Source organism: Plectropomus leopardus, chromosome 5, assembly GCF_008729295.1.
Source record: "Plectropomus leopardus isolate mb chromosome 5, YSFRI_Pleo_2.0, whole genome shotgun sequence".
Lineage (NCBI taxonomy): Eukaryota > Metazoa > Chordata > Actinopteri > Perciformes > Serranidae > Plectropomus > Plectropomus leopardus.
In genome coordinates, this window is record NC_056467.1 from 6,495,526 (window position 1) to 6,511,994 (window position 16,469).

Genomic DNA, 16,469 nt, shown 5'->3' on the forward strand with positions numbered 1-16,469 from the left:
GGTGAGGCGGATTGAGGTTCTGAAGATCAAATGAAGAGGAGGGTGGATGGCAAAGAGTGCTGTGGTGAGTCAGATGTTAATTGTGTTCACGCCTAAAGTTCAACTCATAGATGGATGTTAGTTGTGTCAGTCAGGTTGTCCAGTGGGAAGGAAAGAGAGCTGAAAGAGATTAAAACCCAAAAATAAAGTAGTATGGATAGCTTACTGTTTCCGCATCATGTAAAAATACAGTTAGAACAACAAAATATCAATCTTCAGCTTACAAGACAAGAAGTAAATTATATATAAAGTATAGATTACCAAAAGTCTACTTCGTTTCATCACCAACAAAATCAACATAAAGCAGAAAGTTACATTTTTACCTGAAAATTTAGTTGTCTTTGTGCTGGTATTATTACAGTGTGGCACAACAGCTTCCAAAACAGCCAGTTCTTCAAGAAAACTGGCTGACAGCAAAGAGGGGTGAATTTAAGAGGTCTTTAGTAGGAGGGACTTAGTTGTGAACAACCCAAAGGTAGCATTAAAGGAAAGGAAAGCTCCATGTCACTGAACAACAACATTTTTTTTGTTTCTGTGTTTGTTTTAACGGCTCAAAGCTTAGACATGAAGAAAGAGATGCATCCTGGCTGTGGCTGTAAAAGAAACCTGTTCATCCAGTCAGTAAAAGTCAATATTTGTAAAAAAAAAAAAAATAGTACTTAAAGCTTTAAGGAACCCCATGACTTAGTGGATGACGCAAAGTTCAACTTATAAAGGTCACTTATCAATTACCAAACAAAACTAATGGCTTTAATTCAGCCATAGATAAAATACTGCAGATATTTGCTTGCTTTGTTGGAACACTTTCAGGCTGGTGTTGGCCTGATCCACTTCCCTGATTATCACAATGCACATACCTGGTTCCAGTGAGAACAGGACCTAGACTACTGTATATGGCTAACCTGTGCCAAATTAAACAGAGTATAAGAGGAGGAGAACAGGTAAACAGTAGACAGCAGAAACAGATCTGTGAAAACTTTACAGTAGTCACTCCTCTTTATATATCTCTTACTTATTAAGTATCTCTGTCAAACTCAGTGCAGACTGACTTGGAAAAATGTTTTAGTGCAGCCTAGGAGGAGCGGGAGGGTAATTAGTGGTGGAGCGCCATTGCGTCTTGCCAGTTAAGGAGCTTTAATTACTGCATTCACACAGCTGTATTCCCATCAGTACCGATCAGAGCCAGAGGTGATAAAAACCTGTGTTTACTGCAGAGTAATTTGACCTGGGTGTAAATGCCTATCAGAGGCACTCTCATTGCATTAAAAGGCCAAATGTTAGCAGGTGTTAGAGGGCTCTTTGTACAGTGGCAATGAAGCTCCATTGTTAGGATGGTTGCAGGCCAACATTTTCTTACAAGGGAACATTTTTTTTCTCAGTCTGTTCATTAAACAACTTCTCCAATACTTCACTTTTGTTCCCACTGCCAAAATGTTTTCTTCATGTGCACATGCCTGTGTTGTGCACGTTCATCTGCTTATTTTGTGGTCTGCATTTTTTGGGGAAATTATAAATCTGAAATGTCAACAGTGAAAACTTACAAAACAAGAGGAGCAACTTGCACACAGAAAAAATCCATTGAAAAACCTGCTCTTCCTGTTTTGGAGCAGAATATGTGGTCTGCTGAACACAGGTCTTAAAATATGGACTATTAGGTTAACTTTAATGTATAGCTGGACAAGCAGTCTCCACACTGTTGCTACCAATGTATAACTCCAACCACTGCATTGCTGTACAATCACAAATTTAACAAGTCTGATTAGAAATATAATTAAGTGATACAATATATTAAAATAAAATTATAAAGTAGGTTAAGGGCAACACAATTAGTAGCATTTGATCACAAAGATTTCAGTTTATTTGGATTATTCATATTATTCCAAGTTAACAAAAATAACAATGTGATTAGAGGAAATATTTCAGTAAATATTTTTTCATCATGTCAACAGCACACAAAAAAATCTTGTGATCACTAAAAAATAATTTTGTGATGTCAGGACAACAAGGTTGTTATTATAAGACTAGATCATGTTTGCAAATGTTAATAAGAATATGCAGATACCTGGTCAAGGATAAGCACTTTTATGTGAGCAGGGAATGCGAATGTCTTCTCATACTTCAGTCCGGCAGCAAATTCAGTATTGTAGTCCAATCTGCCTCCAGTTAACAGTCAAACTGCAGAGATACAATTTGGTAAATCTATTAAACTATAAAGGTCAGAGAACCTCCACTAGACAAGCTTCCTCTCTGTGTGTCTCGCTGTCTGGGTGGAAAATCTCCCTCTGGACAAACTGGAAGAATTCCCCCAGCAGTTCTCCTCTCAACCAGTGAAGGAGCCATTTACCCAAATTTAGCCAATTACAACCAACCACTCTGCGGTTGGTTTATACTCTATTACAAAGTTAACATCGTTAAATTTCTAATAAGTTATTGCCACAAAAGAATCCTCAAACAATTGGCATTACAGTTGCTGCACTGGCATCAAGGCAGATATGACTGTGGGTGGAGCAAAGTCCAACTTCTAAAGGTAATATATTTTAATATTGCAAGAAAAACTAGTAGCTTCAGCAGAGAAAAGATAAGAGGAATTGTTTAAGTGTAAATTTTTACATCAAATGTTGTATGACCTCAAAAAACTATTATTCATATTACTTTGATGTTATACTATTTACATGTTTAGCTCCGTAAGTGAATATGATGTATTTGACTGTGTCATGATCCTGTGTTTTGTGTTATATTGTGTGCTTTGTTTATGGGTTTTCTGATTTGTTTTCTTGTTTCTCATGTTCTGTTTCTTATTTTACTTTGTAGTATCACTCCTCGTCTGTCATGTCTGCTTTTACTGTGACGTTTGAGTTCGGATGAGCACCCAAATGCAGAACAAAAAAGGGTGCACACATGAAGAGAGAGTTTTAAGGTTTATGAAAATGTCCAGAAACACAAGCTGGTAATCAAATATAAGATACAAATGAAAAACTAAACTGAAACCAAGCAAGATCCCAAGGAAGAATTCAGGGGTGAAGACAGCCACAAACACAGTGGAGACAGCAGGGAGGATAACACACAAACTGTCCAGGAACAAAGTGAGACACACAGGTATATATACACAGGGAGCCAATCAGGACAACGACACACAGCTGAGGTAGGTGAACACGGGGAAAGGAGGGAAACACAAGGGTTGGCTGAATATTGAAGGTGTGGCAGGGAACACAAGGGTGGAGCAAACAAGGCTAAAACAGAACAGGTGAGCAGGGAAGACTAACAAGGAAAGACAATCGAGACTGATAAAAGACAAGTGTGACAGAAAACAAAAGAGGAAAAAGACAAAGCCAGAAAGAACCAAAAAAAACACAAAGGATAGTGAGAACAGGTAAGAACTGTATAGCGAGGGACAGGCGAAACTAATCAGGGAAACACACAAAGACAGGAGGAGTGATACTACAAAATATAACAGGAAACAGAACATGAGTAACAAGAAAACATAAAAGAAAACCCCAAAACAAAGACGATGATAGAATACAAAACCTATAGGATCATGACAGACTGCATTTATGCATCCCTTACTACATTTAATATACTGAACTGCTTCTCTTTCACGGACAAATGGATGAAAAAAAAAGTAGCACAGAGGTCACAGTATTTGTTTATTAGTGTCTTTTCCAGTGACAGTAAAGGCAGATATTATTGTAGTGAAATAATGTGTTTATCTTATAGCTTGACTGACTTATTATATAATATTATAAGGCAGTATCAGAGCAAATGATGTAACAGGGAAGGATACAGCTTACTTATTAATGCATCGACAGAATTAGTGTCATCATGTTCATGAAACAGAATTATTTTTTGTCTATAAATGACTTTAACTGGTATTGTGAAATTAAATAACTAATGTCGACATTACAGGTTACAGTGCTTACAGTGCAATACTTAGGAGTTAGACGGGAGGAATGAAGTAGATATGAAGTGGACGCATGTGAGATTTGACTGCAGCAAATGTATTGATGCTTCACCGTTTTTCTAAGTCATCTATAAAATACATAAAAGTATATTCCACTTAGTAGCAACTGTGTTGATTTAATGACCTACTGGTTTTTGGTATTTTGGTTTTACAGCATTTAACAAATACAACTTTTTCTATGGAGCTAGAGCATTTTCAAGCTGTATATATCTGCTCAAATGTGTAACTCCTGTTTCTTTTTTACATATAGAAATACATATAGTAAAAATACAACAACACAGTAAAAAAGTCAGTTAATTGATACACCCACTAAATACTCAATGTCAAGGATTTGGTACTCATTTAGGCCATTGCTCTGCACTTTGAATCACCAGAAGTTCAGTCATACTGGACCATGGGGTGGTCTGTCCAGGGAGGCAGGTTAGAGAGTTTCTCCTCAGTGGCTGTTTCAATGGGCCAGCCCCAGGACTTAAAGAATCCACACAGGTTCATCTCCACAGCCTGGGAGAAAGTCTCAGCATACAGGTTCATCTTTCCTTTGTTGTCACCAGGAAATTTGGTCATCTTGTGGTAGGCAGCAAACACCTTTTTAAAGGCATCCCAGCCAAACTTGTCCTGGAGCTACAAGGAAGGAGATAGAGGTACAAGGAAATGTGAGAAATATGCAATGAACATTTACACTTCAAGGGGATGGATTGAGGTTTGGGACTTTCAGTCTTATTAGGGTTCAGGCCCAAAAAGGGAAGAAACCTATTGAACTTGTGCTGGTTCACTGACACTATCTTATGCCAGCTCCTAATTTGCTGAGAGCTGGAACAAGCTAGAGACTATAGACTGCATAATTAACAGACATATATATACAAATTCATCCTGTTTTTTGTACCAGACTGTAAAAATGTTCACTTCTGCTGTAAAGTTGGGCATTTTAACATGAAGGGACTAAAGGGATTTACTACATTTTGGAGCCACCCTCAAGTGGCCATTAGAGGAACTGCACTTATTGGCACTTCTGTGTTAGCTGCATTTTTGAGCTCCAGAGGTTGCTCCTGGATAATGACATGAAACTTTGCTGCATAACTGAAAATTATGTGCAAATATTTTAAATAAAGATAATCCAAATTGGCCCGATTGTGGTGCCTAACAGCAGAAAGTGAAATAATGTTTTAATTAAAGTTTTCCATGATGGATGTTTTGCTTATCTAATCTAAAAAATAACAATATTATACCTACTTTTTGGATCTCAGTTGAATCAGCACTAAATGTGGTATATAGCCTATAATTTGGCAAATTTTAGGCTGAGCATAAAAAGGGTTCAAACTCATTGTCGATTTGTCCAATAGATATACCTTGCTAGATATCTTTATTCATTATTGGGGAATAGGCCTGCAAAGCATTTTGAACCTGACAGATAGCTGGCAAAAAACTCATCCCTAAACCATGTGGAGAGAATTTCACTAATTTTGGTACACCTGCTTTGGGGGCAAGTATTAACCAAAATGTAATGTTTGAAATTAATTGGTGCATTTGAGGATCTATCACACATTGGCTCAAGTTGTCCTTCAAAAATCTAGGTCAAGCCATTGACTTTTCTTCAGACAGACTTTGGTATTAAATCTAGCATATAGGAGGTTGTTGATTGGTGTACAAATCTCTAAATGTCCTTGGGAAAGACAAAGCAGCTCCTCGCATTGGCCACTCTGTCATCATCTGTGTGTGACTCTGTGTGTGAATGGATGAATGAGACCAACTGTACAGAGCTTTGTTTGTTAAAATAAAAAAGCACCACACAGATAAGTGATATTGTATTTTGAATAAACTGTGAGAAAGTTTCTCTAGATGGTGTAATATACAATATTTCCCTCACCTGCATGTATGTCTCCAGGGCCACCCACATGCTCCAGGTGCTGAGGTTCCTGCCCCCCTTAGCATACTGCTCTGCTCGATTGCTTCGATTTGCTACAGTCATAGCTCCATGAGCCTGCATTGAACAAGATGAAATGATAAGTTTGCTAAAAACGTAATCCCAGTTGTCTTTTGTGACATCGATTAGTATGAAAACATGCCAAGGTAGATCTTGAGATCAGTCTTTTCTAGTCATTGGTAATAAATAATTTACTCCACCTTTGTCCTGTTGATTCCCAGCACCTCCTCATGCACATACACAGACCACAGGTTGCACGTGCACTCAGTGGTGTGCGGCCGGAACTCCCAGCAGGCTCTCTGTTGGTTGTGTCCCAGTTCATGGATCGGCCCCCACATGCCTTTACTCTTAATATACTCAGGGTTGACCAGCACAGTTGCTGTGCCTTTGTGTGCCATAATGGGATAACCTGCATGCATGAATCCTGGATGGACAAATGAGAAAAACAAACAGTGTTATAGCAGTGGACCTTCAGGGTTTCACATTTACAGTCGAGCACTGTAACGGAGCCTATAATTTCGTGCAAGTGCTTTCAGGGCAAAGCATGAAATGCAGGCCTCATAGTAGCATGTGCCGTTACAAAGCTCCTCAGTCAATCAGTAATTTCCAGCTGTTACAAGTCCAATGGTCTGCCCTTCAAAGGTTCTGTATGTGACATTAACAGCATTAATATAACAGCAAACCTTTATTTGCTATGAAAAGGTATGGCAGAGTTACGGCATCGTGAGCAGAGAATGAAGTTACGCTACCCATTAGTGCATTGTAATCCAAGCTTCCATGTAGTTTGTTTAGGTAAGCTAGTCCACCAACATTTGCGTGTTAATGCGTTTTAGTATCCTTTGCAAAGAGTGTTATGGTGGCTGATAATTCTTATGCTCTGAATTTCACACAAAGCCCCTTTACGTTAAGTAGCTGCAAGATACAATTGCAACAGCGGGTACAATCCTCTGTTAAAACACCAACAAACAATTTCAAAATTGACAGACTGCTGTTGCATACTTTGGGTATGCCTTGGATAGGTTTTTATGCTAATATTACAGGAATGGTAAGTAGATAAGATGTGTACTGAATACATTTGCATGATTTAATAAGCCCCTAATGCCATCTCATGCGCTTGAGAGTCCTGTTTTTTAATTTGCTATTTTATTTTCATGATACCTACCTCAATATTTTCTAAATACAACTCTTAGTACTGAGCCTTTTTACAAGCAGTTAACACAGACATGCAGTTTGGGTGAACTGTAAACTCTAAATGGCCTGAAGTTGTAAAGTTGAACTGAGAAACATGCATATCCAATATCAAAGCCAAATGCACTTACCATGGGAAATCTGCACATCTGCGACAAAACGTTCTTTGCGAGGAAATTTGTGTGGAACGACGGCCAGGTCAGCCATGCCCCTCATGATCTCATCCCAAAGTGCTGCCACTTCATCAGGGCGCTCCAGGTTACGAACAACGTCTGATGGTACAGTGAGGATGATGTTTTCAAACTCCAACTCCGCCCAGGGCGAAGGAGCGGTGCGCAGCAAGGACCACTCAGCTGGTGTGGTCACTCCTGAAAAGAACAAGAATACAATTATTTTATGTACCCAGACATTTACAGATCTAAGAACGGACTACACTTACCAACATAAGGATTTCATTAAGTGTAATGCTACCCATGTAGTTAATCGCCTCACTTGCCCCTGCGGATGTTTCTATTGGGACATACCAAACGCAGACTAAAGAATCACATCAGCAAACATAAAGAAACATAAACTCTCATAAAAGAAGAGGGAACAGAACCATTTAAATCGGCTATGAGACGGGGTGACCATGTCAAAAAACGTATCCAACGAGAAACATACTGGATTTTCAAACTCAATGCCATGACTTTCCCTGGACTGGATGAAGAAATCGATTTTAAACCCCTTTTATAAACTTGTTTTTTCCCATTGCATGTTTTTTTTTTTCGATTAATTTACTATTTTTGCACTAGACACATTATCCCTACTACCAAAATTACCACGTGACATGACCTAAGACGTACTATGATGTCACACTGATTATTTTTGACTCCTTTCTTTTTTAAACACAGTTACACACCTGCGGAACAAAAAAACTGAGATTCTTGAAAAGAAGTAACAAGATTTAATAAGATACTGAACAAGATATTCTCCCATAGACTGCTCCGATTTACATAAAAACCATATTTATTCCTACAAGCCTGCCATTCACTCCCACTTGGGTACACACATCAGGAGGCACACACAACGGACTCACCTGATTTATAATACGGCGCAGGTACAGCTATCTGCACTGTGACCTCTACCCCTTCCTGTTGTGTTTTGGGTGGAGCCACCAGGTAGATGAGTCCCCCCCACAGGTTCCACACCTGCATCATCTCCGAGGTTACAGGAAAATGCTCAATGACGTACGCTGCTCTCTTCAACACTGCAGATTTGAGATAGTCTGTTTGACAGCCTATCTGGATCTGAGGAAGACATGGAACATGTGTTAATAAATATAAACATAGTTTGTTCTTTACTGCACCACAAAGACAACTAAAGTAAGTGCAACTTTTTGTCAAAACTAAGTTATGGCTGATGTTGACTTTTTGGATATCTGTTCTCTCTTCTGAAAACATTTCTTGCTTCAGTCTTGTTCTCTTTTAGAGAAAATGGGCTCTACAATCACCGTAACTACAAAATTCAACCAAAACCCACAGCAAACTGCAGTAAGTAGTTACTGCACTCTGACTTGGGTTCCCAGAGATTTTGGATTCTTGCAGGCCAAGGAAAATTGCAGTAAGCATAATAAAGTGAATGGTGACAAGGAAAATTAGGATAATGCCAAAGACAAAATAATTAATAACGTGACAGTGACCATAGCAAGATCAGTGATGATGATGATGATGATGATGATGATGATGATGATGTGAGGTAATCTTAATTTAGGTCAAACCTAATGAAGTGAATATTACAGCAAGGCAATACTTTAGGGTTGCCTAAAATGTTCTGTTATTACTTTTAAAACAGAGTCTAGTGATGAAACAAATTGAATCCAGAAAGAAATGAAAACACTTTTCCTCACACCGAAAAGATCAGACACTAAAATTGTAGTTTACTCCTCTGAATTTTGCTGCAGCCACGGGTCAAGGTTAGGTTAGGTGCTGGGGTGGGGACTGCTGCCTCTGCAGGGATGAGCTGGACTAGTCACTTGCTGCTGAGGACAGAAATTTGCAGATCCTAAAATGGGGAAGGAATGGACCGCCTTACTCTGCCTCATCTTGGCTTACCGTAAAATTCTGACCCTAACCGAAACCACTTCTCTTGCCTAAACCTAACTAATCCAAATAACCCTTACACACTCATAGGGAGAGGAGGGTGGGTCAGTCCTTTGCTATCCTAAGATTTGCATCTTTGCACAGGGGACAGGGGCATGCACGAGGTGAGCTGGACCTCCACAAGGCCAAATATTAACAGCAACACAATGAACACAGTTTTATGTACAGCACCTTCCAGCCCTTGTTGACAATCTCCACTGGCAGTGAAATGTAGGTCTTCATCCCAGGGGACAGGTACAAACCTGTACTGAACCACTCATCTCGTCCTGACACACACACACACACACACACACACACACACACACACACACACACACACACACACACACACACACACACTGCAATTTTTTTCCAGACACATTTCACCTTTCTCTGTCACCCGAATAATACTAGCATAATCCATATGTCTAAATTGGAAAAAAAGACTATTTTGGAATATCATATGAAATATGCTGTTTAAATGACCAACGCTAAATTCAGAACATTGTCATACTCAGTATATTAGTGGAATATTAGTGTACATGCAAACATAGCCAATTAGTTATGTTGATAAGTGCAGTGTAATACATTAACTGCAACAGACTGAACTCATTTTTGTATGCAAATTTTGTCAAAAAAATACTATCACAAGAATGCACATACTATATAGCTTATATATTAAACAATTTACAGATATGTCCACAACAGCGAGGTCTCACCTGCAGTGTTTGCATTAATCTTGATGACATGGTTGTAGACAACTGGCATCAAGGGGTTATTCTTGATGAGGTGGGGCAGGAGGGCATCAGGATCTTTGCAAACCTTATAAATCTGTGGCCCCAAAGTGAGGAGCAGGTGGTCTTTGGGACATCTCACAGGACATTTATCACACACCTTGAAAGAAAATGGATTGACTGAATGTTATGTTGCTGCAACATATCTTTGAGCTCTTCTGCTGGAGTGTTTTATAAAGCTTTGATGGCATTTTGTCTACTCACCTGAGGCATGCCTGACTTCTTCACCATGTCAGTGAGGGTGGACAGGACTTGTGTGTATGAGGAGCAGTCATAAGCTTTCATGTTCAAGTAAGTGGCGCAGTCGAAGCCCAGCTTTTTAAGGTGACTCTCCTCATGCTTGCTGAGTTTCTCCCCCTGCGTCACGTGACTGGCAAAACGGTGGAGAAGGTGGCGGAAGTGGTAGGTGTCTTTGACAGCCTGGCGGGGATCAGGGGCCTTGTAGCTGCCTCCTTTGATCGTTGTCCTCAAAATGCTCAAGCCCATTGTGTTCAGGATCTTGTTTCCTGAAAGACAATTCAGCATTTTTTGTATTATAAGATTTATGTTCATGCAGGTCTGTAAGATGTATAAAGCAGTAGTCTATTTATGACAAATATGTTTATGCGCTTTGGTGACACTAGAAGAACTTGTCTGCCTCTGGATATTTTCTTTTGGTTATTTGGAAGTCTTGCAGCTTCCTTGTGTGCTCGCCCTCTTTGCATTTCTCTTTACCCAAACGTCTAGTCTACTCTATCTCTAGATGTTATGCGTGAGCCATTGACTTGCTACCTCCCACTGTTGCCTTAAAGCCATTTACAGACCACTCTCTTAACTCTTTGCAGTTGTCAAATGCTCATATCTTCCTACATGCTAGTATTTGGATGGGATGCAGACCCAAAAAAGCCTATTCGGAGACACTGCTAGAAGCTGTGTTGGTGTTGGTGTGTTCTTTATGATACCAGTTAGTCCATCCCAGCAAAGTCCTGCGGCCATTCTAAGCAGCAATTTGCACTGGTTTCCTGTGATTGTTCTCCTGCTATGGGCTTTACGCTTGGCATCTTCAAGCCAATGGACCCAGGTAAATCAAATCATCTGATTCAGGACTGCACAGTTCCCCAAGCAGCACACTCCGGTTTCTCTATGATAAGCCTGTGCTTCAGCCTTCCTGCTACTCAGCACTTTGGCTTCTCTGCAAATGTATTCCAACTCCAATAAAACAACCAGCCAGAAGCTTCTCTGCTGTCTTGTATTGGCACCTTCATCTGCAGCCACTGAACTACCAACTCCAGTGGTCATAATACTGAAGCTCCACAAGGGAGCACTATTTCTCCAGTTTTATTTACTATCTATACAAACACATGTAGAAGCAACACATCTAATCATGTTGCTGTTAAATCTGCTGATGACACAGCAATAGGGGGTTTAACTTAAGATGATGATGAAACCAGCTCCAGTAGGTGGGTAGATCTGATTGTTTGTTGGTTTAGGTCTTTTTTTTACTTCATTTGAACACCAAGAAAACAAAAGAAATCATATTTGACTAACAAAACCCACCAACAAATGACTATTGCTAGATTAAGTACTGCCAATTGTATTTAAAACCCATTATCGCAAATCACAATTTACCTCAAATGCCTTCACAGCATACAACATCCCTCTGTCCCTGGACCCTCACAGGCCATAAGGAATTCTCACAAAAAAAACTTTAGGGGAAGTGGTGGACGACTACAGCTATTTAGGTACAGTAATAGATGCCATACTGACATGGAATTTGAACACAGATGATACAAACATTGATAAGAGGGGTCTATATTTCATGGGTAAACTGAGGCAGTCCAGAGTGGACATATACTGGTCCTCTTCTATTGCTCTTTGTGGAGAACGTTTTAACTCTCTGTTCTACTGTCTGGTGTCTTTCATTGTCAGTGAAATATAATATGTCCATTGTGGGATGAGCTGAAGGATACATAATAAAACTGTGGTAGTGCATTATCATACCTGGGAATTCTGTTATTTCGTTTTGCCCGCGGTGTCTCTGCGCCCAGTACCAGGCATGTCCACCGATCAGCAGGCCTCCTCCCTCTGCCACAAAGTTTTGGATTTCCTCTGCATGTTCATTGCTGTACGCTGTGCACACAAATACACTCAGGTCTTTCCTGAAGTTTGTCATCTCACACTTTAACTCTGACTGGCTGAGAATTTTGTGGGCATTTTTCGCTGATGTACCGACGACCCCCTGCCGTCCCTCATCCAGCCAGTGAACGGCATTTTTCCAAAATGAAGCCAGTGACTGTGACAATGAAAAGCAGCCATTTGTAAATCACGTGAAAAGATTTGGCAGATCAGCACATTTAATAATTTAGCACATTGTAGACATCCAACTTCTGGTGACAAGAATTTAATATATAACAAAATAAAATGCAAAGTAATCATATATTTTGAATGTATTCAAAATAGTATTATGTGCTTAATTTGACTTGTAAAAGCATACATTGAGTGAGTGAGTTTAATGTAAAGGTTACCTCTCGTCCCATATATCCTTCATGTGTGGTCACAATGACCCGTCCCTGCCCATAATATGCTCCTGCCAGGAACACCCGTCCATCCTCGGTTGTACCAATAGGAAAGGCTAACGAGCCGTGGACCAGGACCTCAGAGGCAATCCCTTTACCCTGGATGTCAAACTCTGAAATGCCCTGGAGTAAGAACTCCAAGTCATCCTCAAAATCCTTACCGAGTCTGTATTTGAAAGGGGAAAGAGAGAGAAAAGTATCCCACCTTATTCTAGTGATCATCACATCTCTTCTGTAGTGAAATTAACATCATATTATGTATACTCTTATTATGATGGCCCAACAGCAGACATACAATACCATGCTTTTCAGTAATGTTCATTGTGAATAATGGAAAATACTTGATGTTTTGTAAATGTAAGTAAAAGTAAAAAAATATTGTTTTTTTTATCGACAGAAATCAGCATGTTGACAGATATTTCATTTTAAAGCCAATATCTACCAACATCGATGCCGTGCTGATATTATAACACATCCATACAAATTATAACATAATGTATTGTGAAATATGATTCATCAAATGTTAATTTATTAAAGTTTATCATAGCATTATTAAAGGTTGTTAGTTGGGGAAGTGGAACCTCTCTAAATGTGCAATAAAAGAGAAGTCCAGTATAAACTCACACTACAGCCATCCAGGAAGATGGGATCTGAGGGTAGACAGGCAGGCACTCTACCTCACCCCGATGCTCCGAAAAGTAGATCCCTGCAACACCAGAAACCTTATTCCCTCCAAACTGAAGCAGAACATTCTCTTTAGGGTGATCTGCAGCCCAGCTCCAGGCCTGTCCCGCTATCAGCACTCCTCCTCCAGCTTTCAGAAACGCCACCAGCTCCTTCACGTCTGCACCCACACTGTAGGCGTCCGTCACATACACACCAACCCCCAGTTTGTCACTGAAGGCCCCCACAACTTTGGCTTGGAAGCTGGATTTGCTGAGGTTATCAGCAACTGCCTTGCTGTTTAGTTGGACCCCCACAGACAGGTTTTCAGATCCATCTCCTCTCAGCCAGATCAGAGCGTTCTCTACCAGAGCAGGAAAGGCGGTCAGGTAGCCCTCATGACCCAGGACCACAATCCTCCCACTGCCATACAGGGAGGCCGCCATCTGGGCCTGGCCTTTACTGTTCATTACCAATGGAAAGGCATGGTCTCCAGTTAGCACCAGGTCACTGGGAACACTGGGGCCACGGAGGTCCAGCTCCTTCAAACCTCTCATCAGGGACCCGTATGCCTCTTCATGGGGGTTTTGGACAGGCTGGTTGGACATGGCGAGAAGGATTGATGCTCTGAAGGTTGGATGAAGAGTAAACGATGGGTTAATGATGATGTAAGTTGAGTTAGTGAATGCAGTTAACCCTTCGAAACCTGAAGTGCCAACACTTTTATTTAGCTACTTTCAGATGCCTTTCACGAGTATTTAAAACTTGAACCCTGAGCAAACCGGTGAGATTTTTTTGAAAAACACGGGGAAAAGGCAATAAGTAACTTGGTAAGAAATATACCCCAAATTATTTGATTCAGCAAATTATTTTTTAAAAAGCCAGGGAAAATGCATAGGGAAAAAAGAAAAATAAGCAAATAAGCAAATAATTACAATTTTTCCCAGGCCTTTTCTCTTGTTTGTTTAGTTATCTTTTTGCATTTATTAATTATATATATCCATTCATTTATTTAACTACACATTTTGTGATAATTCTATTGTACTTATAGCTTATTTTCAGGTTATTTCTTTCTTCATTGCTCATTGCCTTCTTCCCATTTGCCTTTTTTTTCAAGGATTAGATCTAGATTCTGTGTCCGTTTGTTGTCCTGTGGGGAAAAGAAAGAGCTGACATAGATTAAAACAAAAACTTTTATACCAGTCAAATGACAACAACAAATGTCACTCCATAATCTGCCACTCAAGTTGTTTGCAGTTTTTTCATTATATCCAAACTACCGAAAAGCACAAAGTGATTTTTATTTTTTTTTTACCTGAAAGACAAGTTGTCCTTCTGCTTGTATTATTAGACAACAGGTTTCCAGACAGCCAATCCACTGAGGACTCTTTCTGACGTGAGAGACGCAGGAATATAAATGAAGGTGAGAACAGGATCGTGTATTTCACAGGAAACATCAATAGAAGGAGGGACTTCAGTGAGCACAGCCCAGTGGCGGGCTATTAATGGAGGCCAAGATCGAACATTGATGAACAACGCCTGTCTGTCAACATTCTCATTGTGTGAATATTTCACTGCGTACACGTGTGGTTTTGTACGGAGATACACCCTGAATTAAACTGCATCCGAAACCTGTTTATCCTGTTGGGGTTAGTCAATGTTTGTGGATGTCAAGGGCAAAACAAAACACTGCGGCTGTAAAATAAAGCAATGACCCATCTGTGTTATTGTTTCTTAAAAAAACTTAGGACTATTAAAAAGATTACTCAAGTAAATAAATGATAGTTCAAGTATCACATTTTGTTTATTGTAAACTCTGCCAGCCTTTATTCAAATACCAAAGTAGATAATTAGACATATTGTAAAAGTTTTAAAACAAAGTGACTGTAACATGCAGCTTATGCATCCTCTAAGATGCCTCTAAAAGAACGAAGAAGAAGAAAAACCAGTCTACATGAGTTACAAAACATCAGTGGTGTAATGTAACAAAGTGATAATACTTCGCTACAGTACTAAAGGTATTTTTTGAAAGTATCTGTAATTCAGTTAAGTTTTTTTATTTCAACTTTAACTTTTACTTCACTACATTTCTCCAAAGCTTTATAGTTACTTACTGTATAAATGGGAACAATGGGAGGGACGTGGGGAGGGAGGAGGGGATTGATTTTTGTCCTTTAAATCCTTTAAATTGTAAAAAAAACAAACAAATAACAACAACAACAACAAATTTTGTGTGCAAGTGTAAAATAGGCTCCATTTTGAAGGCGGGGTATGAAAGGAGCAAATAAAGTTCTGACTGCATTTACGTTTACTTTACATACTTCAGTGCATTTTCTTATTGTAAAATGTGTGCACTGTAAATACATAAAACATCAGATAGGCTTCTTTAACTGATTTATGCACCTTGCTTTTCATACTTCCCCCTTATGACACTGTTTCTTCATACTCCAGAACATTTATCTTCAACTCACAGCAATTTAAACCAGCAAGACTGACCATCTTAAGCTGGTGTGACCAGCCAAACCATCAGAAATTATGCAAAAATATACTTCAAACTGGTTTCACATCTACTGTCATTATTTTAATATGATGAAAACTATCTAATAATCATCAAAGACGCCTTTCGCATGACCAGCTTGGCAGGCTGGTCACACCTGCATGCCCGGCTGGTGGTCCACCCAGCTAAACCATCAAAGACCAGCAAGAACTGGGTCAGGACCATCTGAAACCATCTTTCACCAGCTAAAACCAAATAAAACAAGCTACCAGAATAAGCTGGTTTCTGGCTGTTTTTTCATCCCTCCTCTGTAATAATAACACAGAGATACAACAAAGTAGTATTTGTTCCTAATTAGAGAAACATTTAGTTCAAACTGGTGTTGTATCGAAATGTGCAACACATATCGACTTAAACTGGGTGGAAATGAAACAGGTGAGTAACTCAGGTACTGTCCTGCGCAACATTCAGCCTTTTCCCAAAGAATAAATAAAGTTCTTATCTTATCTTATCTTATCTTATCTTAACCTATCTTATCTTATCCCAACATTAAAAAACGGAAAACGAAAGCAAAAATAACTAAAAGAAATGACTTTACCAGGCGGACGGTGGCCTTTCGAGGGTAAACAATCAAGAATAATCAGATTGTGCTACATGGTGTAAAATCCCGGAAAAGTGTCATGAGCGGAACCTTCAAGGGGATCACGTTTCCATACGAGGGTATTTTTGTGATGGAC

At 39.5% G+C, this 16,469-nt stretch overlaps 1 protein-coding gene across 4 annotated transcripts; it reads right to left on the reverse strand.

The window, feature by feature from the left end:
* Window positions 1-3,670: 3,670 nt before the first annotated feature.
* On the reverse strand, window positions 3,671-16,412 carry LOC121943640 (TRPM8 channel-associated factor homolog). 4 transcript variants are annotated; one of them, XM_042487214.1, is made up of 14 exons: window positions 16,331-16,402; window positions 15,350-15,416; window positions 14,551-14,626; window positions 13,197-13,862; window positions 12,522-12,738; window positions 11,998-12,289; window positions 10,222-10,523; window positions 9,943-10,117; window positions 9,416-9,510; window positions 8,182-8,392; window positions 7,238-7,474; window positions 6,119-6,342; window positions 5,862-5,975; window positions 3,671-4,618 (listed from the first exon to the last, which is right to left on the reverse strand). In XM_042487214.1, exons 4-14 carry the CDS (start codon window positions 13,841-13,843, stop codon window positions 4,376-4,378), a joined length of 2,757 nt encoding a protein of 918 aa, XP_042343148.1. In that variant the 5' UTR covers window positions 13,844-13,862; window positions 14,551-14,626; window positions 15,350-15,416; window positions 16,331-16,402; the 3' UTR covers window positions 3,671-4,375. The 4 variants fall into 4 exon arrangements, with proteins under 4 accessions (XP_042343148.1, XP_042343146.1, XP_042343149.1 ...); XM_042487212.1 differs by lacking the exon at window positions 15,350-15,416 and having other exon boundaries at window positions 16,331-16,412; XM_042487215.1 differs by lacking the exon at window positions 15,350-15,416 and having other exon boundaries at window positions 14,551-14,622.
* Between the last annotated feature and the right edge of the window lie 57 nt (window positions 16,413-16,469).